Source organism: Erythranthe guttata, chromosome 11 (assembly GCF_056151865.1).
Source record: "Erythranthe guttata isolate IM_541 chromosome 11, IM_541, whole genome shotgun sequence".
In the NCBI taxonomy this organism is placed as follows: domain Eukaryota; kingdom Viridiplantae; phylum Streptophyta; class Magnoliopsida; order Lamiales; family Phrymaceae; genus Erythranthe; species Erythranthe guttata.
Genome location: NC_142543.1, coordinates 8,849,386 through 8,876,319, shown reverse-complemented (window position 1 = coordinate 8,876,319; position 26,934 = coordinate 8,849,386). Strand labels below are relative to the sequence as shown.

Here is a 26,934-nt window from a genome sequence, read left to right as displayed (position 1 = left end):
AGCCGCGCGCGCGAGCCGAGCCAAGCCGCGCGCGCGGCTCCATTAAAAAAAAAAAAAAAAAAAGGGAAAGGAGGCGCGCGTGCACAGCACGCGCGCGTGGCGTACACGCGCCAGACGCGCGCGCGTGCACTGCACGCGCGCCAGCAGCAGCAAAAAAAGAGAGGCAGGAGGCGCGCGTGCACAGCACGCGCGCGTGGCGTTCACGCGCCAGACGCGCGTGCGTGCACTGCACGCGCGCCAGCAGCAAAAAAAAAAAAAAAAAACATTTCTCTCACACGCGCGCGCGCCTTCCCATGCACGCGCGCGCGCCTCCCAAGACCACTTTGGAGCGCGCGCTCCCACCTAATTGGGCACAACTTTTGCTACTCTCCACCAAATTGCGCGTAGATTTCATCTCGCTTCACCAAATCGCGAGAGAATTTCAACGCGCTCCACCAAATTGCGCGAGCTCTTTAACGCATCTACCAAATTGCGTTCGCTATCAAATGGAAAATAAATAACAAATTTATTTCTCCACGCCATGCCAACGAATAAATAAACACTACAACACCGATCTACTCTCAACACGATCCGGTACCCTTTTCGACGTGGCTCCCACATCGTCTCGAGAGTGGGGGGCTTGCGAGACAACTCCCACGAGGAGCCAACTCGCTCAGTACTACCACCCGTTGCGAGGTAACTCCCACGAGGAGCCAACTCCCTCGGGTCTCAACACCAAAGCGAGACAACTCCCACAAGGAGACCACTCGCTCCATCCTACAACCCGTAGCGAGGCAACTCCCAAGAGGAGCCAACTCGCTCGGTACTACGAACCCGCAGTGAGACAACTCCCATGAGGAGCAAACTCACTCGGTTCTACAACCAGCAGCGAGACAACTCCCACGAGGAGCAAACTCGCTCTGTCCTACATCCCGCAGTGAGACAACTCCCATGAGGAGCAAACTCGCTCTTTCTACATCCCGCAGTGAGACAACTCCCACGAGGAGACAACTTGCTCGGATCTACAACCCCTTGCGAGGAAAATCCCACGAGGAGACCACTCGCTCCGTACTACGAACCCGCAGCGAGACAACTCCCACGAGGAGCCAACTCGCTCGGTACTACGAACCCTCAGCGAGATAACTCCCACGAGGAGCCAACTCCCACTGCAACCACCTCGCTCGATAATATTATTCATCGCGAGACAACTCCCATGAGGAGGCAACTCGCCCGAAATTCACTATATAATCGCAAGCTTAAGTTAGCACGATTACAACCCTAGAAGCACTTAGAGATATTATGAGAATCTATATAGCCTGGCCAACTTGATTACTCAAATTTATCTACTTGTTTTAGATGGGTTATTCATTAAAACGTGGCCACGGTCCAAACACACTTAAGACCCACGAGGTCTAACAAGGGGCACGACCCCCATAAAAAAAATCTTGAGAGTCTGATCCCCTCCTCAAGTACATCACGCACAAGGCTATATGTAAACACATATAAGCAACGCGTCAAAACATCGACAATGTCGAAAAATAACAACTCCCACGAGGAGAATACTAGCTCCGTGCTACTACATTATCGTGAGACAACTTCCACGAGGACATAATTCGACAACTCTATTACCCCATAGACAACTCCCACGAGGAGATTACTTGATCCGTGCTATTACATTATCGCGAGACAACTCCCACGAGGAGATAACTCGATCAACACTATTACCCCGCGATGAGACAACTCCCACGAGGAGATAATTCGCTACTACATCGTCGTGGGACAAAACCGACGACTCAATTAACTTACATCGCGACAACTTGGTCGCGCTATGCGCCAACGCGCATTCACGCCCCTCCGACACACGCTCCAACGCGTTATCGCACACCATCGACTACTACAATTTTTACTCTCGACACGATATGTCACCCATTTCAACATTGCCCCCACATCGACTCGAGAGTGGGGGGCTTAATGATATGCCTAATTGGCCCAACCCAATGGGCCTACAAATTATTTACCTACTGGGCTACGAGCCCAATATTGAAGACTAATATCACCGAGGCCCAAACACCTTCAAGTAAGGCTTGGGCCCAACAAAGCAAACCCAACCCAATAAACGACATATAAATAGAGGTTTTACTCATTTTATTAAGGTACGTCCTATTAACTGAGCAATACCACAATACGTATTCTTTGGACTATTTCTACTATCAGCATGTCTGACTTGAGCGTCGGAGGGGTTTCCGCCGGATCAACCCCTGGCTTAGTTCATGTGTGCTCATTTTGCAGGGACCTCAGGACCATCAAGTTGTCAAGCTACTGATCTGCTTTGCTCTCCCAGCTCATTTTCTACACCACCCTAGGTGAGCTATATTTTAGCATTAATCTACGTATTTTTTTTTTTTTTTTTATTTTCATTCCCCAAATTATGAAGACATCTTAGGCATCGTTTGATTGGTTTGATAAGTTATAATTAACTAAATAATTGAAATAATTTTATAGTTTTGAAAATAAAAATAATAATTTGAAAGGAAAAAGAAGTTCCTATGGTATTCTTTTTCTTTCTTTCTTTTCTCGTTTCTCGGTTTTCCTTCTAATGTATCGAACCTATGACTAAATAGTCTGCAATGCAATGTGCTTGCCAACAAGCTATCTTGTCTTGATAAGTTCCTATGTTATGTTCCTTTCTTGCAAGCATCGGTTTCGTAAGTTATTGGATATTTAAAGACAGACAAGCTAAGTTTCGGTGTTTTCTATATGTTCTTTTGAATTGCTAGACAAATCACGTGTTATTATTAATACTAGCAAAAAATCTTCTACGATGTATTTCTTCTAGCAAGTAATTCTTCAAATGATACATTTTAAGGAGTGACTACAAAGTTAATTACTCGGAGTGGAAACCTAAACGCAATAAACTCGTGAGGTACATACAAAGTTGACTATCAATGAGAACTTAAATACATAATTGACGGGTGTTTGTAATTATTCAATATGAAGGTTATGCTATGAGTCCCTCAAATCAAACCCAATTTGAACAAGTTTAAATACAATCTTTTAATTAAATTCAATCTTTTAATTAAAAATACTAATTCGAAAAGGAAAAAGAAGTTCCTATGGTATTTTTTTTTTCTTCTTTTTTTACTTGTTTCCTGATTTTCCTCCTGATATCTTGAATCTATGGCTAAATATTATGTAAGGTGCTTACCAATGAGCTATCTTGTCTCTTGACAAGTTCTTATGGTATGTTTCTTTCTACATGCATCGGTTTCGTAAGATGTTGGATATTTAAAGAAAGACGAGAATTGATGTTTTCGATATGTTCTTTTGAATTGCTAAAAAAGTTCACGTGTTATTACTTATTATTAATAATAACAAAAAATCTTCTATGATGTATTTCCTTTAGCCCGTACATTCTTCAAAGAGCTAATTGCATATAACCCCCTGTGTAATCTCGAATGGTTAAAAAGACCCTTGTGTTAAAAATATTAACAAGAAAGTCCTTATGTTATTTTTGACAAAGTATACTGCCCCTTATTTTAAAATTAGCTGTTGACCCATGTGAAATTACTAAACTACCAGTAATTAAAAAATAATAATAATGTAAAATATTCAAATCCCAAAAACATATCCTCCTACGGTCCATCTTCTGGGTGGGATTCTTGTTCCGGTCATCTTCTCCGACAAGAACTTTATTTTTCATTTGTTTTTTTCTCCATCTCCTTCCTCCTCCCTCTTTTTGTCGTTGTACACCCTCCCCTCCACTTACATCCTCTTCTCCGTCCCCTCCTTCATATCTTCCCAAAAAACTAATAAAATTCCAACAATCTTCTTTGTCCCCCTAATATAAGGACCGCAGAAAAACGGAGGTTCAACCAGCATCGGGGTAGGTGTGGCGATGCAAACCGGCGGCGGATTCCATGGTGGAGCTACACTCACAAATTAACTCTCTACCCCTGTGTATATGGGTGAATCTTCTTTGTTCCAAAATCCCAAAATCCGGAATAAAAAAATAAAATTGGATCTGGAATTTGGTCCCTTCTTTCTCTGTCTCAAGGGTTAGGGCGGCCCTGTTGAAAATCGAATCTTGGCCCTCTTCTTTCTCTATGTTGAAGAAAGCCCAAAACCTCTGACCCTAAAGTTGGGCTTTTAGACTTGAATTCGCTTTTGATGAAGATTCCGATAAATTCTGGAGCACCGATAGTCGTCGATGTGGCGGCAGCATTGAGGTACCTGGTAGGGAGAATGGGTTGCACTATTGGAAGGATGGTTTGATGGTGACGATGAAATGGTGCTGGGAAAAAGCTGTGTAAAGAAATTTTTTTAAATTGCAATTTCATCCAAAAAGTTGGATTATTTATTTTTAAATCCAAATAAATTTATGTTCAGTTATAAAATAATTTTAGAGGGCATTTGGGACTTTTCATGACAAAAAATATAACAAAGAGTCGCACACACAGCGCGTGTAACACACAATCAGCCCGCAGGGGCCTTTCTGGCTTTGACTAATTTTCACAGGGGGGTTTTTGCTAATATTTTTAACATGGGGACTTTTTTAGCCATTTGAGATTTCACAGGGGTGGATTTTGCAAAAAACCCTTCTTCAAATGATAAATATTTAGGAGTGGTTTGTTAATTAATTACTCGAGTAAGGATTTTTTTCTTAATTTAATCTTATCTTGGGGGATCTTCCTGTAATTTGCCTAATAAATTATAATTTTGCAATTTAAAAGAGAAAAGATGGTTAACATGTACTTACTTTTCAACACACTGATTTATTATATATACACAATATATATATATATATATATATATATATATATATATATATATATATATATATATATATATATATATATATATATATATTAATTATAAGTATGGGGATCTGCCTTTTATTTTAACTTTTGAATTGACTTAGGTATAAACGGATTGAATCGTAAGATTTGAATCGTAAATCATAAGATTTTAAATGGTATTGCGGATTTTTGTAAATGAGTCACACGAGATTATTGCTGAGGAGGAGTAGAAGCACACTGCGTTGGTGGCGGATATTTCGGACGATTTGAATCTTTGTTTGGATGATATGATTAAATACGTCAAAGCGATCAAGGTTTTTATCGACTTGATCAAGTCTTCCGTCGACGAAATTAGGGTTTACGCATCGGAGATCACCAACAGGCCTTACGCGTTGGTTTGCAATTTCAGTGGAGCGATTGGAAAGATGACTGAAACTTCGGCTCTTTGTCCAGCAAGAAGGTCAATAGAGTTGCAACAATTTGAAATCAATGAGGTAGTTTTGTAGCATATTTTCTCGTATAAAGCCAAAGTACCAGGGCAAAATATTATGCCTAAAGACAATCAGAAAAAAAAGAAAAAAAGTAATTTTTCATTGTGTTATTTAGCAAAGTTTCAATTAAGAATGTCAACATGAATTCAGTCGAAGTATGAAAATAGCATTTGATTAGATTAAATCCTATATTTGAAGCCCATGTTGTGACTCCTATCATCATACATTTAGAATTAACTATCGAGTCAAAATTAACTAAATAATTGAAAAAAACACGAACATAGAGATATAGACATAAATAATTCACTCTTTTAAAGTCCAACTATTACCAGAGGAATCTAACTCCCACAGGAATCAAACAAGCATGCAAGAAGTAGAAAAAATGGTCACAACTATATGAAAAGTTCAACAGAAACAAAGCAAGCTCCATTATATTCCATTAGATATAAAGAAAGCAAGAATTTATTAGAAAGAAGATAATGGCATACACCGTCTACTCCATAATTCCAAGAAAACAAAAGGACCGAAGAAATAGTCAAAATCGGCTGCAACTAACTTTGTTGGAAACAAATTTGAAAGGAGTTTTTTGCTTCATTTAAGCTTTTCAATCGACATAGAATGAAATGTTAATGCCTTAGATAATTAGCCCACCTCAATCCGCAGCCACTCCACATATTTCCAGACCTGATATATATGATCAACCCAATAAATGAGTAATAACACAAGGCAACATGCATATACATATACACACACAAAGTAAAAGTATAAATTATTGAAGCCTTACATTTTTTAAGCAAGTACCAAGAAATTTTGATGCAGGAATATGATTTCTCGCAACGGAGATCTAACCTGCCTAGTGCAACATGTCTTCGAACCAGTTGTTTCTGCCAAAAACAATTTACAAAATTCGAAAAGTATCAACTATATAATTCTTCAGTTATGGATCAGTCTTTACAAAAAATAAAATGGAAAAAAACACTGTACAGCCTGGTTGCTAAATCCAACATCCAGATAACTTCGATTCAAAAAATCTAGTCCACCTCTTATTCTATTATGTGATATTATTAACAAGCATGTTAAATGTGGTGTTGCTGTTTTGGACAGTAGGTAAGGCTTTCTTTAATATAATTTCAGCTATATATATCTTATGGTTTGCACTTTCAGAAACATTAGTATTCCATCAATAGTAAACTACCATAATAGATTCTCAATTTGTTTTACTGCACGAGCGCATTTGTTGATTGTTTTGCCGAAGTATTATTAATCGCCGAACTCAGGTCTATAGAAGTACAGAATAACATGTAAAGAGAGATTTCATTTCGGCGATATATAAATTACCTTTCCGATTGGAAAAGAAATAAGATAGGATATAATCATCAGAATACGCACAGGCCAAACCAAGTTTGCACCAACAGCTCCGAACCTAGTACATATGGCTTAAGAAGAAACCTGGCATTCAACATAAGAATCATAAGTACGAATTACTAAAATGAAACTAACTTTAGGTATAAAATGATCAATTCTTCAGTAACTCATTAAAAAATACCACCCTGAAAGAAACGATATCAGAAGTTACATATATTCACACTCGTTATTGAACGAATTTCCAACCTATCCAATTTTAAGTTTTTCGGCACTACAATACTCAGAATCCAACCAATCAGAGGCACCCTAGCCTCGATCACAAAATAACATTAGACTTCGAGTCACAGTCCATAACTTTCGATGTGTGTCTATTAAACAAATTCTAAATGAAAAGTAGCAAAAGCAGTGGCCCGCAAAAGGTGCAAAATACAGTACTCGAAAGAGGATCATGTTGCAAAGGAATTGCAGATCCATGATCACAGATGACGAACGAGGACTGCCGTCTTTTCCCCTGCAACCATGGATGCAGAATGCACTCCAAATAAGAACTGATCTACGGGTGAAGGGTGAAGGAAACGCCAGAGTGAAGTAAGATGTGAAGGCCAGATAACCAAAAAAATAAAAAATATACAGAAACGTCACAGCGAACAAAAACTAATATTAGAGTAGGGATTGAAGAGATGTATATATGGCAAAAGCGCAACCATTAACCTGTTTGGAGTCGAACTGTTTCAATATAGTATCCTCGAACTGAGCTAATTTCTACAATTTCTAGTTAGGCTGCAAATTTCACTAACCAATATAGCAGACAATATCATGATAGCAAAAAACAAGAATCGGAGCAGCAAAGAACAAAAACAACTAAAGAATTGCATAAACAAGCAGGATAATTGCATTGCATAAACCAGCACAACTAGAAAACAAGAGCGAAAATTTTGTGCGAGTGGAAAGGTTTAGAGGAACCTGTTGAGCGTTGGCAATATTCAGATTGGCAACAACTTCTTTATAGGAATCAGCCAATTTTGTGTGCAACTCCAAGGATTTTATTGAGTTTCTTGAAATCAACCCATGCAACATTTGTAGTCGGATATCCCTTGCTCTAACTATCGCCTTCGTCCACGGAGAAGAAAGCGCCAAAAAAAAGTGAAAATAAATGGGAGTTGTCTGTTTGATTGCACTCGAATATACAACGAAAATAAAGGAGAAAGAAAAATTGTGCGGTGCAAAGTTTTAAACAATTTATACTGTTGAGAATATGAGTCACATTAAAGAGCTACCTCTGCAAACCTATCCAGGCAGGGCACGAAGTTGAACCTTGAACGGTCTAGAAGATTGCAACAAAGGAGATTCTAATAACAATTGAAACAAGAAAGGCAGATTTTAGGAAATATACAAATGAACTTCAAACCTGAAAATGCTCTCACTCACAAGATCACCATGAGCTGTCAATATAAGTTTGAAATGATGCTTGAAGAAGACACCGAGGACCGTATTAAAGTTAAAAAATGCAGTTCAAAAAATCGGAGGAAGACGAGCAACAACAAAACCAATGAAAATGGTTAATCTCCATAATAGTATAATATCCAGATAATGAATGAGTAAATAGCTATCTCCTTGATACTCAATCCTCCATTAAAAAGCATCATATTGACACAAACAAAAATTCCAACAACTTTAAGGAAATTAAATTAACCGGACGAAATATATGCATCTCCGTCTGCCAAAAGGAAAAAAATGTATAATATCCAATTGATTTCTCATTTCCGGAGTCCTAGCTTCAGATCAACCATTCTTAATCGCTGAGCAAGAAAATCAATCGTAGTTGCAAAGTCAACAAATAATCAAATCAAGTGTGCATATGTTCATTTTGATCCAATTTGATGTTCCGTTTTTCTTCGTTTAAATTTTGAAACTGGAGGGACTGCCGGTAATCACTAGTTGCTGAACAACAGATGCAATGATAAAAAGTGAAAATTATATTACTTCTCTCTTAAGGTTATAAACAACCAATCTGAATTTTCTAACCTGTAACAAAAATAACCAGTAGAACAGCAAAGGTGATGCTTCCGCCGTCGTACCATCCTTCCTCCAGGCCCTGGAAAACACGAGCAATTCTTAAATTATATATGAAGGAAATTATATAAATTCTCTTAATAATATGGTATTGTTGTATTTCTAGCCAACCTCGATTTTTATTCCGAGAGCCAAAGAGGCCACAACGGCTATTATTAAAATAATGAGAGTCAGATCCTGCCAAGCTTCCCATAGGAACCTCTGTGCAAAAACAAACGTCGAATAAGTAAATGGTGGAAATGTATAAGTAAGAACATATGATCAAACAAATATAACACTCTAGACAAGTTATACCAAGAAACTCCTTCCTTTTTTCACGGGATACGTGTTTGAGCCGAAAGCATTCTTTCTTCGTGATAACTCATTTTCGTCACCATATATCCCTGTTTCTACGTCTGTTTTTATCATTTCTGCCAACCCTTTAACCTGAATAAGATGACGGTCGAGATTAATATTTATGCATATAGCATATGTTAGTAGACTTCCTAGAGAGATGGTGAAGGGAAAAAGTCTACAACCACCGACACCAGAATATCAAGAATCGAATGAATAAAAGTACGGAATGAAGACTAATGTGTTTTAATATTACCCTTATGACCTGAGCATGTGCTCTGATCATCCGTCTTCTCTTTTCTTGTTCTTCGTCTTTTTTCAGGTCTAACGTGTAGCGGAAACGTCACGAAGCATTAAGCACGAGGGCGGCTTGCTGCAAAAGGACCAACACTTAGACAATCAGAAAGAGGTGCACATGCATGTAATTCATCGACTTTCAAGTGATTTTAAATTCCATAACCATAAAAGCAAAAATGATAAATTCGACGACTAATCATTCAACCGTTTAATTTATCCTCAAAACAGAAAAATAAGATGCACTATTATGGGATCGGGTAATCGAAACGTCACGTGCATGAAACCAAAACAGAGGCCATAAAAGAATCGCCAACAACGACATCACATTTTACGATGAAAACAAACGATTTATTGCATGTGATAAACGATTTGGATTTGGACATACCATATTTCCCGACCAAATACTTAATTACGTCATCTGATTCGTACATAACGACTCCCGTGTTTGGATCCACCTAAAGAAGAAGCAAACAAGAAGCTTTAACCTCGCAGAAATTGCACGATGAGTAAAAACAGAGGATGATTTATTCGAACAACACGAGTGTCTAACCATGTAAGGGAACTGTTGTTTTCCACCCATTTGAGGTCCCTTGGCCCGGAAATTCGGGCCGTTTCTTGGAGAGGGATAATACAGCACGTCAAGATCGCAAGCAGCTCGACCGTGTCCTGCCTGCTTGATTTTTTCTTTTTTTTTAAGGGATTTTTATGCAAAAGTCCCCAACCAAGCATGTTTATTATTCTAGGTATAGGGGACATATCTCTTTCACCAATAAGCCCATCCCTTTAATATTTATTATAACTAAAGGAAACATTCATGTATATCCCAATATTACCCTCAATCATTTATACCCAATTCTTAATTGTAATCCAAATTAATCAATTTTGTCCATAAAAGTTCAATTTTGACCACAAAAATTCAATTTTGACTTTTTTTTGGAGTATAATTTAATATGCTCCAATTTCATCCTTAACTTAATTTAATCTCAATTTGACCCCAAATTTCACAAATTATTAAATTTTGACCCAAAATTTTTTTTTTTTCAAAAACATTTTTTTTTTCAAAAACTTTTTTTTGCCGCCGGATTCCGGCGTTGACCGGCGGTCAACGCCGGTCTCCGGCGTTGACTTTTTAAACTTTTTTTTTTTTTTTTTTTTTCCTTCCGGATTTTTTTTTCCGGATTCCGGCGTTGACTTTTTTTTTTTTTTTTTTTTTTTGCTTTTTTTTTTTTTTTTTTTTTTTTTCTTTTCTTTTCTTCCGGATTTTTTCGCCGGTTTCCGGCGGTCTCTTTCTTTAGTGTTTTTTTAAGTTTTTTTTTTTTTGTTTGGTTTGTTTTGTTTTTCCATGCCCGCCGCTACACGTTGACCGTAATTGTGCTGTCACTGACAGTAATTTAGCGTAATTATACTGTCAATGATAGTTAATTAACGTAATTGTACTGCCGTTGACATTACATTTATGTAATTGTGCTGCCGTTGACAGTAAATTAATGCAATATTATATATTTTTATTTATTATTTTATTTTTTTTATTTTTTTTGATTTGTTGACAAGTCAACGTAATTATATTACTGTCGTTGACAGTAAAATAACTGTAAACACAATAATATTACTGTCAACAACATCAATATTATTATTTTTTTGGGGTGTTTGTTTTGTTTGAGTTATTCACGGAGTAACGTATTACTATTACTGTCTATTATTGTAATATTACTGTAAACACAATAATATTACTGTGGTTGACGGTAATATTACTGTTGTTATAGTAATATTCCTGTCAACCACATCAATATTATTATTTTGTTTGGATTTTTTGTTTGTTCGAGTTATTCACGGAGTAACGTAATAATATTACTGTCTACTATTGTGATATTACTGTTGCTATAGTAATATTACTGTCACTCACAGTAATATTAATTCTTTTGGTTTTTTTTATTTTGTTTACATTTGTTGAACGGACAACATAGTAATATTACTTTATTATACAATAATAATGAATTTTGTTGTGTTAATATTAATGTGCTAGAGATTAATATAGCAATATCAATGTGTTAAACTATAGTTTAGTTAATTTTACTGTGTTTAACAGTAATATAGTTAATATTACTGTCATTCACAGCAATATTGCTGTTTAAACGGAAAAAAAAAAAAAAAAAAAAAAAAAAAAAAAAAAAAATAAATTAAAAAGTCAACGCCGGAGACCGGCGTTGACCGCCGGTCAACGCCGGAATCCGGAAAAAAAATCCGGAAGGAAAAAAAAAAAAAAAAAAAAAAAAAAAAGTCAACGCCGGAGACCGGCGTTGACCGCCGGTCAACGCCGGAATCCGGCGGGAAAAAAAAGTTTTTGAAAAAAAAAAAATTTGTGAAAAAAAAAAAGTTTTGGGTCAAAATTGAATAATTTGTGAAAGTTGGGGTCAAATTGAAGTTAAAGTAAGTTAAGGATGAAATTGGAGCATATTAAAGTAAGAGGGGTTATTTTAGTCATTTACATAAATCTGGACCATGTGTGGACTTATTGGTAAAGGAGAATATTGTCTGGATCTCTTTATGAATAAGTTCCCACTGATGGGCTTATTTGTAATATGCCCTTTTTTTAAATCCGCTTCATTCAAAACAACGTCGTTTCTGCTTCCTCATCCTTGCCAACTCACCACCGCCGGTCAGCAACGCCTCTCTCCACCGCCGGTTCGATCGATGCTGGGCCCCAATCGTGGTCGGTGGCCTACAATATTCGCGGCAGCTATTGTTGACCTCCTTCTGGCCTTCCACGTCCTGCTTCCGTCGATGTCGGCTCCCTTTCACGTGTCCTCTTCTCCTCGTCCCACCGCTGCTCCTTTTTCCACCCCAAAAGCTTACTTCCTGCAGCCCATTGTTTTCCACCAGAAACGCCTCCCACCAAACCGCTCCAATTAGCCGCCGCCGCCGCCGCCGTATACGGATCCTATACCGCTGATTCCTGGAGAAGAGATAAGATAGGTACGTATCTTCGTAGAGTTCTTCGGTTTGTCTGCTTGTACATTTTTAAATGTTCAATTGATGGGTTTCATTTTTGTGTTGGTATTTTTCCCAAAATTTGAATGATATGAATTCCTAATTTTTTGAGGAATTTACTTCGACGGTTCATGTTTAGGCAATTGTTTGTTAAGCCTAATTTTTCTAGTCCCTGCATTTTCGCAGTCCAAATCCAAATCCAATAAAAAGGTCTCGTTTTTAGTTAACTACTAACTTTTTCAGCACAACGATTAAATCAAGAAACGGGCTCTCTTATTAAAGATCCAATTTTTTCAACGAATACTGTCCAATTTCAAGCACAACAATCCAAACAAAGCTCTCATTTTCAATTAACAACAACTTTTTCAACACAACGATTAAATCAAGAAACAAGCTATCTTTTTAAAGATCCAATAGTTTCGATGAGTACTGTCCAATTTCAAGCACAACAATTCAAACAAAGATCTAATTCTTAATTAACTACTACTTTTTCAACACAACGATTAAATCAAGAAACAAGCTATCTTTTTAAAGATCCAATAGTTTCGATGAGTACTGTCCAATTTCAAGCACAACAATTCAAACAAAGATCTAATTCTTAATTAACTACTACTTTTTCAACACAACGATTAAATCAAGAAACGAGCTATCTTATTAAAGATCCAATTTTTTCAACGAATACTGTCCAATTTCAAGCACAGCAATTCAAACAAAGATCTAAATTTTAATTAACTACAACTTCTTCAACACAACGATTAAATCAAGAAATCGACTATCTTATTTAAAGATCCACTTTTTTCAATGAATACTGTCCAATTTCAAGCAAAACAATTCAAATTTTCAATTCCACCTAAAGAAGAAGCAAACAAGAAGCTTTAACCTCGCAGAAATTGCACGATGAGTAAAAACAGAGGATGATTTATTCGAACAACACGAGTGGCTAACCATGTAAGGGAACTGTTGTTTTCCACCCATTTGAGGTCCCTTGGCCCGGAAATTCGGGCCGTTTCTTGGACAGGGATAATACAGCACGTCAAGATCCAATACTGGAACAATTTCTCAAACCTGTAACAAAAAACGAAACATCAGTCAGTGCCCGCAAAGGTCATAAAACTATAATGCGCAACTGATATTGAAGATACCTTCCGACAAAATGGGCAGCTGAAGAAATTCCCAAATTTAAGCAGTTACATATGAATATAATAGAAAACCCCGAATTTAATTGTAGTAACAATCAGATATTCAAAGGCCAAAAAGAAAAACAGTAGTAACAATGGAAAGGCGAAGGCGAAAAGGAACAATAGAGCTAATGAACATGAAACTCACGGTGAACGAGGATCGACCGAGGCGGCGTCGAAACAGGTGCCGGCACGAACGGAGTGGCGGTGGCGGTGGCAGTGCGACTGTTGGCCGAGTTTTGAAGCAAGTCACTTGAACGCCTGGCCAATCGCCGGAAAACAGGTTTAATTGAAACTAAATAAGAAATCAGAAAACGGGTGAGGAAGAAAACTTCGTATTCAATGAACCTCAGTTATGATCTGCCTTTTATTTTTACTGCCTTTTCTTTCTTCTTTTCTTTTGCCCCATTTAATTGTGAGCGTGTCTAAATATTTTCTTTTCCATTTAATTTCCAAGCAGCTCGACCGTGTCGTGTATGCTTGATTTTCGATTTTTTTTAATTCTGCTTGCTGAGAAACGACGCCGCTTTGCCATCGCCAACATTTGTTGACCTCCGCCGTTGATTAGTCTGCCGCCCCGCCGCCGCTCCACCCGGCACCTCTACCACGGCACCGCCGTCCTCCTCGTCTCTATCTTCAATTTCTGCCTTTCAATTTCTGGGCTGTCATATATGGGTTTTCTGCATTTTCAGAACCAGCTTTCATCTTTTCTCTTCGCATTCAACCGGTTCCAAGATTCAACCTTTTTCCGATTCTTGGATAACCCTTTGGTTACTATCACAGCGATTCTTGGATAACCCTTTGGTTACTATCACAGGTTAGAACACTAAATTTACTTATTTTACTGATTCTTTCAACTTTCTTTCATTAATTACTGGAAAACTCATGTTAAATCCTCGTTATGGGTACTGATTCTAATTACGTATCTATCTTGTCTGTGCTTTTTTTCTTTTGTTTTCGTTTAGGGTTTTTGTAGTTCTGATTCTAATTTGGTGGGTCAGTTTCAGATTTGCAAATTGCGCCGTAAAAGGGGCTTCAAGACTGTGTTTATTAGAGGAGGGTCTGGTGGTTCTGTTAATTCCGGGCCTAGCGCAAATATTCATGGCTCCGGCGGTGGTGGAGTGAAAAAGTTTGTATTATACATGTTCTTGCGTTGTACAACTACAGTGATTCTTCTTCTTTGTAGGTGAAGTAAAAATAGGTGTTTCAGTTTTGCACAAAAATAAACACAAATTGTTTCTTACTCATATTTTTTTTCCTCCCCCAGCCACCGTCGATATGACTACGCCAATGAAGCTGCATCGCACCTCGACCTGGAGACCGGCGACTCCTCCGCTGGCGTTGATGGGGGTGGATGGGGGCAGCGATCCTGATTTCTCTGATCCTTTCGACATTGCCAACACCAAAAATGCCTCCCATGAATCGCTCAAGCGCTGGAGGGTAAGATTTCGCCCGCGTGTGTTTGTTTATTGTATTGCATTTAATTATCACATGCAATAAATTGTTTGTTTTCATCGTAAAATGTGATGTCGTTGTTGGTGATTCTTTTATGGCCTCTGTTTTGGTTTCATGCACGTGACGTTTCGATGATCCGATCCCATAATAGTGCATCTTATTTTTCTGTTTGGAGGATAAATTAAACGGTTGAATGATTAGTTGTCGAATTTATCGTTTTTGCTTTTATGGTTATGGAATTTAAAATCACTTGAAATTCGATGAATTACATGCATGTGCACCTCTTTCTGATTGTCTAAGTCTTGGTCCTTTTGCAGCAAGCCGCCCTCGTGCTTAATGCTTCGTGACGTTTCCGCTACACGTTAGACCTGAAAAAAGACGAAGAACAAGAAAAGAGAAGACGGATGATCAGAGCACATGCTCAGGTCATAAGGGTAATATTAAAACACATTAGTCTTCATTCCGTACTTTTATTAATTCGATTCTTGATATTCTGGTGTCGGTGGTTGTAGGCTGCACTGCTCTTTAAGTTGGCTAGACAACGAGCAATAGGTATTTTTCGAGCGTTGCTTCTTTTTAAGCGGGTTTTCCTATTTCCATCTCTGCTACAAACCTGATTTGATTTTCGTCAAATCAGTATTAGGCACGACAGTAGCTCCACCATCTCCTAACGGTGATTATGAAATCGGACTCGAGCAACTTGCTTCGATGAACATGGATCATAATATTACAGCACTGCAACAATATGGAGGGGTAACACTTCCTTTTTCCCTTCACCATCTCTCTAGGAAGTTTGCTAACATATGCTATATGCATAAATATTAATCTCGACCGTCATTTTATTCAGGTTAAAGGGTTGGCAGAAATGATAAAAACAGACGTCGAAACAGGGATACACGGTGACGAAAATGAGTTATCACGAAGAAAGAATGCTTTCGGCTCAAACACGTATCCCGTGAAAAAAGGAAGGAGTTTCTTGGTAAGACTTGTCTAGAGTGTTATATTTGTTTGATAGGATGTTCTTACTTATACATTTCCACCATTTAATTATTCGACGTTTGTTTTTGCGCAGAGATTCCTATGGGAGGCTTGGCAGGATCTAACTCTCATTATTTTAATAATAATAGCCGCCGTGGCCTCTTTGGCTCTCGGAATAAAAACTGAGGTTGGCTTGAAATAAAACAATACCATATTATTAAAAGAATTTATATAATTTCCTTCATATATAAATTTAAGAATTGCTCGTGTTTTCCAGGGCCTGGAGGAAGGATGGTACGACGGAGGAAGCATCACCTTTGTTTTTCTTCTGGTTATTTTTGTTACAGGTTAGAAAATTCAGATTGGTTATTTATAACCTTAGGAGAGAAGTAATATAATTGCATCTGTTGCATCTGTTGTTCAGCAACTAGTGATTATCGGCAGTCCCTCCAGTTTCAAAATTTAAACGAAGAAAAACGGAACATCAAATTGGAGGTAATATTCCAGTCACGAACTTATTCAAGCTTTTACCTTCTTGTTATTGTTCTCTTTAGAGTACTCTCATGGACAAACATATGTACAGATGATCAGAGGTGGCAGAAGAAACAAGGTTTCGCTATACGAGATTGTGGTTGGAGATGTCATACCTCTCCAGATTGGTGATCAGGTGATAACAGATCCGATTTTACTCGATATACTTTCTTGGACCACGCATCATTGTCTAAAAAGTCTCCTAATGTATTTTACACAGGTTCCTGCCGATGGAATCTTGATAAGCGGACATTCTCTCGCCATTGACGCATCCAACATGACTGGAGAAAGCAAGATTGTGAGCTGCTTAGACTTTATTTTGAAGGTTCTATAATATTAGATAATTATATTTTTATTTCTCACACACAATGCCATTATTGCAGGTCCACAAAGACCACAAATCTCCATTTTTGATGTCTGGTTGCAAAGTAGCAGCTGGTGCCGGAACAATGATGGTAAGATATAAAACTTTCCCACCTCCAGTAAACGAATTTTCGACCACGCTTAATTTCTGTTCCAATTTCAGATGTTGAATTATTATAACAAGTTCAAATTTCTGTTTCAGGTAACTGGTGTCGGAATCAACACCGAATGGGGATTGTTGATGGCCTGTATTTCAGAAGATACCGGTGAAGAAACTCCTTTGCAGGTACTTATTGGATATAACGGTTCATCTTTTCATTGTTTACTTACTACATGAAAATAAATAAAACCAATTATGGATCCTGTTGATACATTACAGGTGCGCCTGAATGGTGTTGCAACGTTTATAGGCATCGTTGGGCTCACCGTGGCTCTCTTCGTGCTGATTATTCTCTTAATCAGGTAATTTGGGCAGTGTTTCGTGTTATCTTATTCTACGACCACTTTCTGAGTATCAGTAACATTGACAAATTAATTACCTCAGATTTTTCACGGGGACGTAAAAAAATCCCGATGGATCTGTTCAGTTCGTCCATGGAGAGACCAGTGTTGGCGAAATAGTTGATGGGGTTATACACATATCATAACTGCTGCTGTAAGTTTCTACATTTTGATACGTAATTGCGAATACGTTAGATAACCTTCCTTTTTCTGTTCATTGACTGAAGTCCTTCGTTTAGGTCACGATAGTGGTGGTTGCAGTCCCGGAAGGGCTCCCGTTGGCTGTAACCTTGTCTTGAGTATCATAACTTGTCTTTTGTGTACATCGATTGTTGCCGTTTTGTCCTTATTTTGATTTCGATTTATCTTGAATTTATAACAGCCTAGCATACTCCATGAAAAAGATGATGGCTGACAAGGCCTTGGTATGTCGACTTTACTTCATCTTTCCCAGAATATTTAGTTTATTCAATTGTATTACAGCTTTATTATTAACTCAACATATCTTTCAGGTGCCTAGACTTTCCGCCTGTGAAACCATGGGATCTGCAACAACCATTTGCAGTGACAAGACTGCAACATTGACACTAAATCAGGTTATTTTACTTTCTCTGTCCTTTTTTTTTTCCGACTTTGGTGTAACTAACTTTGACAAACCACGTAAGACAGATGACTGTAGTTGAGGCTTATGTTGGGAAACAGAAGATGGATCCTCCTGAAGACGGTGCTCAGTTGCATGCAACAATTTCCTCTCTTCTAGACGAGGGACTTGCACAGAACACTTCCGGCAGTGTTTTTCTATCTAATGTATTCTTTTCATCAGTACGTGAGTGCACGTGAGCATGGATTTTTCAAGTCTTTTCGTAAATAAATGTCTGTGCTTCGGAAGGGAGTGTGATCATTAACCGAGTTTTTATCTCTTGTAGTGTTTAGGAGGGTGCAATGGAGGTTTCGGGATCTCCAACCGAAAAAGCTGTCCTTCAATGGGGTGTTAAGGTACTTTTAAGTCGTACGATAGTGTATCTATATTTCCAACTTTTAACATAACGAAATCAGAATCCGTAGTTCTCCATGTCTCTCCTTTCAATTCCATTAAGAAGCGAGGGGGTGTTGCAGTAAGAGGAAAGGTAACGATTCATTTATTCGATGCTTTTATGCTCATGTTTATAGTGGTTCTTCTTCTTTGTAGGTGAAGTAAAAATAGGTGTTTCAGTTTTGCACAAAAATAAACACATAGGTGCCTCGAGCAAATTATTCCTGCATTAAGAGAAGATTTAATTGTTTACTGATCTCGTTATAGATCTGATTTTGGGGAATAGAATATTTTCGATGCCCTTTTTGTTCGACAGGAGAGAGAGCTACTAAACTATTTCCGATGCACTGTCGTTCTAACTTCCGTTAAAGGCTACCGGAATAAAGGCATGCGGTACTGTTAAGTGTATATTTATACACTTAATTGTACCTTTTAATTGGAGCTTTTGATGTGTTTTTACGATAATTGGTGCTTAATTTGGTTATTATTTGTATTTTAGGGACAAATTGAAGAATTGGAAGAGTATGGGGTCAAAACTGCAATTTTGGAGAAAATATGGGCCAAAAGTGAAAAAATCAAAATTCTGAAGATTTAAAGCTCGGACCCCCGTCCCAGTTTTAGTGCAAATCGTGGGACCCCCGTCCGAGACTCCGAAATTGCGTAGAAAAGGGATTTTAATTGCACAAGGAAACTGCCTTCTTCCCCAAGTTCTTCACCCTATATAAGACCAAGTCAGGCACACAATTGGGGGGTCTCTTTTCGATCTTTTACCTTTTATTTTTATTTGGAGTTTTTATCTTTTCTACACGCAATCGAGGAGCAAGAGAACGAAGACGAAGACTTGACGAATCTTCATCCTAGTTTCCCTTTTCCTTTTCTTTTCTGATTTTTATGAATTTCCGTATTTTTATTATGCTTTTCGTTACGAACATGAGCAGCTAAGTTTTTATTCTAGGATTTTATTGAAACCCTATGTGGTGATTCGAACCTCTTATTCGACTTTTATGCAAGTTTAATTTTTCGATTATTTCTTCTATCTTGATCTTATTTAGTGCATGAGCGTAGCTAACTTATGTTGCTATTTGTTATTGTTAGAATTGATTGACAGATCGTTTTAATAATTAGAACAGGGATAGAAGAGCCTTCGAGTAGTTTTTCACCGAATGCGTGTGTTGATTGCATGTATTATCGTAGACATACAGATAATACCTTAGGTAGCCGTTTGCGAGACTTGTTATTTAATGCTTTATTTATATTAGGTTTGCATAGGCATATAGTGAATCTTTTATGAATAATAGGTTTATAGCGCAGCGACAGCTGGTTATGAATAATTTCGTGTCTTGGGTTAATAATCGGGAATCGTAACTTGCATAATAGGAGATTAGTTGGGTGAAGAATTATCGCATAGGGGGAAGATAAAATCCTAGATCCGTTTTTATATTGATATTTTCTCGTGATTATTTGCTTTCTTAATTAGTTTAATTTATTTAGTTAATTAATTTGACAACCCTCCGTAGGCTGGATAAAAATCACAATTGTTAGGATTTGGTACTTAGGATTAAATAATTTGCGTATTCCCTGTGGGATCGACATCCGACTCTCACGAGTCTACTTTACTACTTGTTTGCGATACGTACACTTGCGTGTTGGTATTTAGCACCCAACAAGTTTTTGGCGCCGTTGCCGGGGAATACGGCTAAATTATTTATTTATCCTAATATTAAATTTGAACAATTTTTCTTACTTCAGCCAATTTTTTTTTTTATTTTATTTAATTTTTTTTTTATTTTGTTTTAGGTATTTTTTTTATGCGAAGAGGACACGACACGAGCTTGCTACCACTTGATCCCGAAATTGAGCGAACGTTTAGGCAAGCCAGGAGAAATCAACGGTTAGCCCAAAACACTCCGGCAACGATGGAAGACGAGATAAATCGTGGGAGAGGTGACCAAGGGCATCTACCGAATGCGGTGGGGGAAATCATCAATGAACAAGAACAACGCCAGCTAATTAATCCACCACCTCGTCAACGAGCACTGCATGAGTACACCGTTCCAACGCTAAATGGATTTCAATCAAGCATCCAGCAGCCCCCCATTGAAGCCAATAATTTCGAAATTCGAGCGGGACTCCTCACGATGCTCCAAAACAACGGTTTATTCAGCGGATTGGCTCATGAAGACCCACATCTCCACTTGGTCAACTTTCTAGAGACGTGTGATTCGCACAAGATGAACGGAGTAACACCCGAAGCACTGCAACTCCGCCTGTTCAAGCACTCCCTACAAGGAGCAGCCCGAGAATGGTTGCAAACTCGCGCACCGCACTCCATCTCGTCTTGGGCCCAGCTAGCGCAACTTTTCATGAACACATACAACTCCCCAACAAAAACTGAGAGAATCCGGAGAGAAATTCAAAATTTCATACAAGAAGCCGGTGAAGCACTATTCGAGACGTGGGAGCGGTTCAAGCAGCTAGTAAGGAGGTGCCCGAATCACGGACTTCAAGAGTGGCGCCAATTGCAAATATTTTACGATGGATTGCAAGACAACTCGAGAACCGTGCTCGACTCTGCAGCTGGAGGTATGTTCATGAGTTTGACCTACGACGAAGCATACGAGCTCTTGGAACGAATCGCTCGAAACAAATACATGAGGGCATCGGACCGGTCGAATAGCGGAGCAGTCAAGACGGGCGGAATTTTGGAGTTAGATGGAGTCACCGCAATCACGGCCCAATTGGAGAAGCTATCGAAGCAAGTAGCGGCTTTGCAGACTCAGCAAGTCCACGCAGTCCAAGTTCCCGACCAGCGCATAGAAGAAACGGAGTCTCTGAATTATGTGCATGACACCAACCGACAGCAGAGGAACCCGTACTCCAACACTTACAATCCCGGATGGAAGGATCACCCTAACTTTGGGTGGGGAGGAAATCAGCAAGGACAAAGGCAAGCAACACCTCAAGGTCAACCGCCTAATTATTCACGACCGGCTCCCGGATTCCAAAATCCGCCTCAAGCCCAACCTCAAGGCGGAGATCTCGCAAATATCTTGGCGCAGTTCATGACAACCACCCAAGCCTCTATCCGAAATTTGGAAACACAGATGGGTCAACTTGCAACCCAACTAACAGCGAGGCCATCGGGAGCACTGCCATCAAACACGGAAGATCCTCGGAAGAACAACATCGAACAGTGCAACGCTGTAAGTTTAAGGAACGGGAGACAATTAGAGGAGGCCCCACGCAAGGAGAAGCAACACACGGTAATCGAGAAACCGAATGTGAATGAGGAAAAAGAAGCAACTCGCAAGGAACCGCCATCTCCCACAGTGATCTCAAGAGTCCCTCAAGTCCCCTTTCCTCAAAAGCTTCAAAAGAAGAAACTCGAGGCTGAGCACCAAGGATTCTTGGACAAGCTGAAGGAAATCCACATCAACATTCCGTTTATCGAAGCCATCCAAAAGATGCCAAAGTGGGTGAAATTCCTCAAGGAGCTTGTGACAAAGAGGAATAAATTGCAAGGGAACGAGATCATCCAACTCACGGAGCAATGCAGTGAAATTCTTGTACGACCCCTTCCACAAAAACTCGGCGATCCAGGTAAGTTCACTATCCCTTGCACTATTGGAGGTAACAATTTTAGGTCACTCATTGATTTAGGTGCTAGCATCAATCTTATGCCTTATTCCATTTACAAAAATCTTGGGTTAGGTGAGATTGAACCAACGGCTATAACCCTTCAATTAGCCGATAGGTCTTTAGTTTACCCAAAAGGTATTTTAGAGAACGTGCTAGTAAAAGTGAATAAATTTATTTTCCCTGTGGATTTCGTTATACTTGATATAGATGAAGATAGGGAAATACCTCTTATTTTAGGGAGACCATTTTTAGCCACGTCAAAAACTCTAATTGATTGTGCTAGTGGTGATCTTTCAATGACGGTGCATGATCAAACGGTCAAATTTAACGTTTTTAGCGCTAATAAAAATCCATGTGATGATAATGATTGTTATGCTATAGATCTTGTGGATTTTACAAATCATGACGATTTTGACGCTTTGATCTTAGACCATGGGAAAGGATCTTTGAGTGCAGGAGATGGTGGCAGAAAAAATAGTTGGACGGAGCAAGTTTATTGTGCGAGCTCAATTTCAACTCCGCCGAGAGACAGTCAAGGGAGTTGGGGTGATAACAATGATGCACGTGCAAGGTGGATGTGGCCACCTAAAGAACCAAACGAGCATTATTGGGGAGAGGAATTCAATCGCCAAGTGACTTCGGTCACGTTAGCTTGAACAAAGAAGCAGACAAAGTCCGGCTGAAGACTGTAAACTTAGCGCTTCTCGGGAGGCAACCCGAGCTTTCGTTTATTTTATTTTATTTTATGTCACTTTAAATTTTTGTTTTGATTTTATTTTATTTTATTTTTCAAAAAAAAAAAAAAAAAAAAAAAAAAAAAAAAAAAAAAATTGGCAGCACTGCATTTGGGACGGCCGTCCCAAAATATACCTTTAAAGTGGGACGGCCGTCCCACAACCAGAAGGGAACCAGTAGCCTTGGACGGCCGTCCGAGTTTTAGCCTTAAAACCGGGACGGCCGTCCCCAAACCAGTGAGCGACGACGAATTCTCAGACGGCCGTCCGAGAACTAGGAAAAAATGTGGGACGGCCGTCCGAACTAAAAAGGGGGCGTTTAAATTTTCGAAAATTAGATTTTCTCCCCCATTATTTCTTAAACCCTCCTCGTTCGTTCTCTCTAACTCCACACACGAATTTTCGAATTTTTTTTGAATTTCTCTTCCAAAAATTCTTCGATTCCACACACATAATTTGCTCACACACTCTCCGATTCTTATTTTGTGTTGGTAATGACAGGGAGGCTAGAGAATCAAACCAACCTCTACAAAATTTACTCATTCGAGGCACGCCCACAAGGTGTTCGACAAATTGCTCCAACCAAGTTTGGGGGTCGATTCTCGTCTAATTTTTACCGGCACCCATTCTTGAGCCCGTACCCGAGCTTTCCGATGAGGACGAGCGTGAGAGAGCGAGAGAGGAGCACCCCGATCACACCGACCCCGAATAAATCAGGTGTTTTCTATCCTTAAACTTTGAGCTAATCACATTGAGGGCAATGTGAATTTTAAGTTTGGGGGTGGTTAACTACTTGTTTTATTTTATGTGCGCTTTATTTTTGTTTTATTTCTTTATTTATTTTGCATGCTTTAGTTTTTGTTTGTTTTAATTACCGTTTTATTATTTTCGTTTTTATAAAAAAAAAAAAAAAAAAAAAAAAAAAAAAAAAAAAAAAAAAAAAAAAAATTGTTCGATGCATCAATGAATTACGATGAGGGTAGATGGTCAATGTTTGATGATGAAACTACTTGTTTTATGTTGATAAGGAGTATGTATTTGTTTAGCTTTCGATTCAACGGAACGTAGAAGTGAATTATTGCTAGGAATCACACCTTATGCATTGCTTTGGTTGAATGTTTTGCATTTTAAATTTGGAATTTATTTGTGCTCAATCATGCTGTGTTCGGTTTTAAATCTCACCTTAAGACATTTATGATACGAAGTGTTGGGTAGTAAGCGATTTGGGATGTGATTTGGGCCTTCTTTGAACCGTTTGAGCCTTTCAAGCCTACCTTTAATTTTTTATCCTTAGAACCTTGATTTGAGCCTCGGTGAAAAAAAGGTGTTCTTTCTTTTAGCCAATATGTGGAAGGTAGAAAAGTGGAGATTTTTGAATAATTATCCCTTCGAGTCGGTCGAAATGTTTTATAAGATCTTTCTTCTTCTTCGATTAAAAAAAAAAAAAAAAAAAAAAAAAAAAAAAAAAAATAGATATATATGCGCATCTTCATATGTATCTATATATCTAATTTTTCGAAAAAAAAAAAAAAAAAAAAAAAAAAAAGAAAAAAAAAGAAGAAGAAGAATAGATTAGAAGGGAGAAATAAGGACTAGTGGTTGAATTGTGTTGAAAACTCGATCCATTGCCTCAAGGCAAAAGTGTTGACGTGTGAATTTTGGAGAGTCGAGTTTATAAAAGTCCCTAGAGGTGAATTTATTGTTTCAAACGCCTAGCTTTCAAATTTTGGCGTAATCACCTCAATTCAAGAAAATTAGCCACACATTCCCATATCACCTACCTCGGACCAAAGAGCCTAACAATTGAAAGCCACAAAGCCCCAATGATCCCAATAGCTTATTGTTCAATATTAGTTGAGTAAAATAATTTGGTGAGTATTTGGAGTCAAATATATGCATGTAAGTATAAATTCTGTCTATCTTTAACTTGCAAATATTGGATACTTGAAGCAATTGTATGATTTGTGATTGTTGGTAATGGTGAGTGACTAAGTACCGTTGAATGTTAAACTTGCGAATACCTAGGAATTATCATCATAATTGCAAGTTCTGAAAACGCTAAGTTGACCCATCGATCTATGTAATGAGATGTATGGTTTTGTTTTGTGCTATTAATTTGATGTTACTTGAGGACAAGCAAAAGTTCAAGTTTGGGGGTGTGTTAAGTGTATATTTATACACTTAATTGTACCTTTTAATTGGAGCTTTTGATGTGTTTTTACGATAATTGGTGCTTAATTTGGTTATTATTTGTATTTTAGGGACAAATTGAAGAATTGGAAAAGTATGGGGTCAAAACTGCAATTTTGGAGAAAATATGGGCCAAAAGTGAAAAAATCAAAATTCTGAAGATTTAAAGCTCGGACCCCCGTCCCAGTTTTAGTGCAAATCGTGGGACCCCCGTCCGAGACTCCGAAATTGCGTAGAAAAGGGATTTTAATTGCACAAGGAAACTGCCTTCTTCCCCAAGTTCTTCACCCTATATAAGACCAAGTCAGGCACACAATTGGGGGGTCTCTTTTCGATCTTTTACCTTTTATTTTTATTTGGAGTTTTTATCTTTTCTACACGCAATCGAGGAGCAAGAGAACGAAGACGAAGACTTGACGAATCTTCATCCTAGTTTCCCTTTTCCTTTTCTTTTCTGATTTTTATGAATTTCCGTATTTTTATTATGCTTTTCGTTACGAACATGAGCAGCTAAGTTTTTATTCTAGGATTTTATTGGAACCCTATGTGGTGATTCGAACCTCTTATTCGACTTTTATGCAAGTTTAATTTTTCGATTATTTCTTCTATCTTGATCTTATTTAGTGCATGAGCGTAGCTAACTTATGTTGCTATTTGTTATTGTTAGAATTGATTGACAGATCGTTTTAATAATTAGAACAGGGATAGAAGAGCCTTCGAGTAGTTTTTCACCGAATGCGTGTGTTGATTGCATGTATTATCGTAGACATACAGATAATACCTTAGGTAGCCGTTTGCGAGACTTGTTATTTAATGCTTTATTTATATTAGGTTTGCATAGGCATATAGTGAATCTTTTATGAATAATAGGTTTATAGCGCAGCGACAGCTGGTTATGAATAATTTCGTGTCTTGGGTTAATAATCGGGAATCGTAACTTGCATAATAGGAGATTAGTTGGGTGAAGAATTATCGCATAGGGGGAAGATAAAATCCTAGATCCGTTTTTATATTGATATTTTCTCGTGATTATTTGCTTTCTTAATTAGTTTAATTTATTTAGTTAATTAATTTGACAACCCTCCGTAGGCTGGATAAAAATCACAATTGTTAGGATTTGGTACTTAGGATTAAATAATTTGCGTATTCCCTGTGGGATCGACATCCGACTCTCACGAGTCTACTTTACTACTTGTTTGCGATACGTACACTTGCGTGTTGGTATTTAGCACCCAACAGGTACGAAATAAGCGATGGCTGCAGTGTGTAACTGCCTCGGCCCAAGAACTGTTTGAAGGTAATTTTTGTGCTTCTCGTATTTTATTCGATGTTAGGAACAGTAAAAGTAAATTATGCCATTTTACCTGTCTATGGCTCTGATAGGAAAAATGAACTTCAAGGGCAAGCTGAGGGAGCTCCCGGTAATGGTTATGTCGCCGGAGAACGTTTTGCTCGCACTGATAGGTATTAGCCTATATCAAGATTTTATTATTACTATTATTATTATGAAATATATATTCCTGTTTTCAGTATCTAGATTCTTGTATAATGGGAGATGGTTAGTCTAATGACAATGCGGATGAAGGTTTTACAAATGGTTTAGAGAGGTATAAATAAATTTCAAGTAGCAGTTATATGTTCCTTGAATTTCTCATTATGTTGAGTTTGCGATTTTCTTTATTTATTCTTTTGGTGCTGGGAAATTATATGACATCTATATAATATATAAAAGTTGAATTCCATAGCTAATTGATTGACATTTGGCAATTTCAATTGATGACATGTCCTCAATTTTATCCATGTGGCGAATTGATTGGTGGAAATAAATCATCAAAAAATATGTCATCATTTTCCAAAATTAAAGGTAATTAAATATATTTAATTATTTTATTAATCTATTTATATCCTACCATTTATAAAGTGCTCTAAATATATCAACTTTCTTGGAAATCCTACATAAATTTATTTTTGAATTTAATTTTATAATTAATTTAATTTGAATTTAGTTAA

At 38.0% G+C, this 26,934-nt stretch overlaps 1 protein-coding gene and 1 pseudogene across 5 annotated transcripts; one reads left to right on the top strand and one right to left on the bottom strand.

Moving 5' to 3' along the window:
• Positions 1-5,663: 5,663 nt before the first annotated feature.
• On the bottom strand, positions 5,664-9,132 carry LOC105973547 (calcium-transporting ATPase 10, plasma membrane-type-like). Of its 4 annotated transcripts, XM_088825488.1 has the most exons (9): positions 8,999-9,132; positions 8,816-8,905; positions 8,657-8,726; positions 7,909-7,955; positions 7,595-7,741; positions 7,067-7,142; positions 6,605-6,715; positions 6,051-6,150; positions 5,664-5,950 (listed from the first exon to the last, which is right to left on the bottom strand). In XM_088825488.1, the coding sequence occupies exons 1-7, from the start codon at positions 9,110-9,112 to the stop codon at positions 6,690-6,692; spliced, it is 570 nt and encodes a 189-aa protein (XP_088681614.1). In that variant the 5' UTR covers positions 9,113-9,132; the 3' UTR covers positions 5,664-5,950; positions 6,051-6,150; positions 6,605-6,689. The 4 variants fall into 4 exon arrangements, with proteins under 4 accessions (XP_088681614.1, XP_088681613.1, XP_088681612.1 ...); XM_088825487.1 differs by having other exon boundaries at positions 6,605-7,179; positions 7,343-7,741; XM_088825486.1 differs by having other exon boundaries at positions 6,605-7,142.
• A 4,792-nt stretch (positions 9,133-13,924) lies between these two features.
• On the top strand, positions 13,925-26,620 carry LOC105973534 (calcium-transporting ATPase 9, plasma membrane-type-like; annotated as a pseudogene). The gene is made up of 23 exons (XR_016034220.1): positions 13,925-14,317; positions 14,502-14,629; positions 14,768-14,940; positions 15,273-15,389; positions 15,468-15,507; positions 15,593-15,708; positions 15,803-15,934; positions 16,028-16,120; positions 16,211-16,280; positions 16,358-16,428; positions 16,517-16,600; positions 16,685-16,762; positions 16,848-16,919; positions 17,030-17,113; positions 17,207-17,289; positions 17,372-17,482; positions 17,568-17,623; positions 17,711-17,753; positions 17,841-17,924; positions 17,998-18,150; positions 18,262-18,754; positions 26,164-26,221; positions 26,308-26,620. The product of XR_016034220.1 is annotated as a calcium-transporting ATPase 9, plasma membrane-type-like (transcript).
• Positions 26,621-26,934: the final 314 nt, after the last annotated feature.

Bases quoted from the DNA above. Each gene is read 5' to 3' on its own strand.
- LOC105973547 (XM_088825486.1), bottom strand. From the start codon at position 9,112: ATGATAAAAACAGACGTAGAAACAGGGATATATGGTGACGAAAATGAG. The intron at 8,906-8,998 runs GTATAACTTGTC...GTTTTTGCACAG, and splicing joins AAAAAGGAAGGAGTTTCTTG to AGGTTCCTATGGGAAGCTTG. The intron at 7,742-7,908 runs GTAGCTCTTTAA...CCGTGGACGAAG, and splicing joins GCCTGGATAGGTTTGCAGAG to GCGATAGTTAGAGCAAGGGA.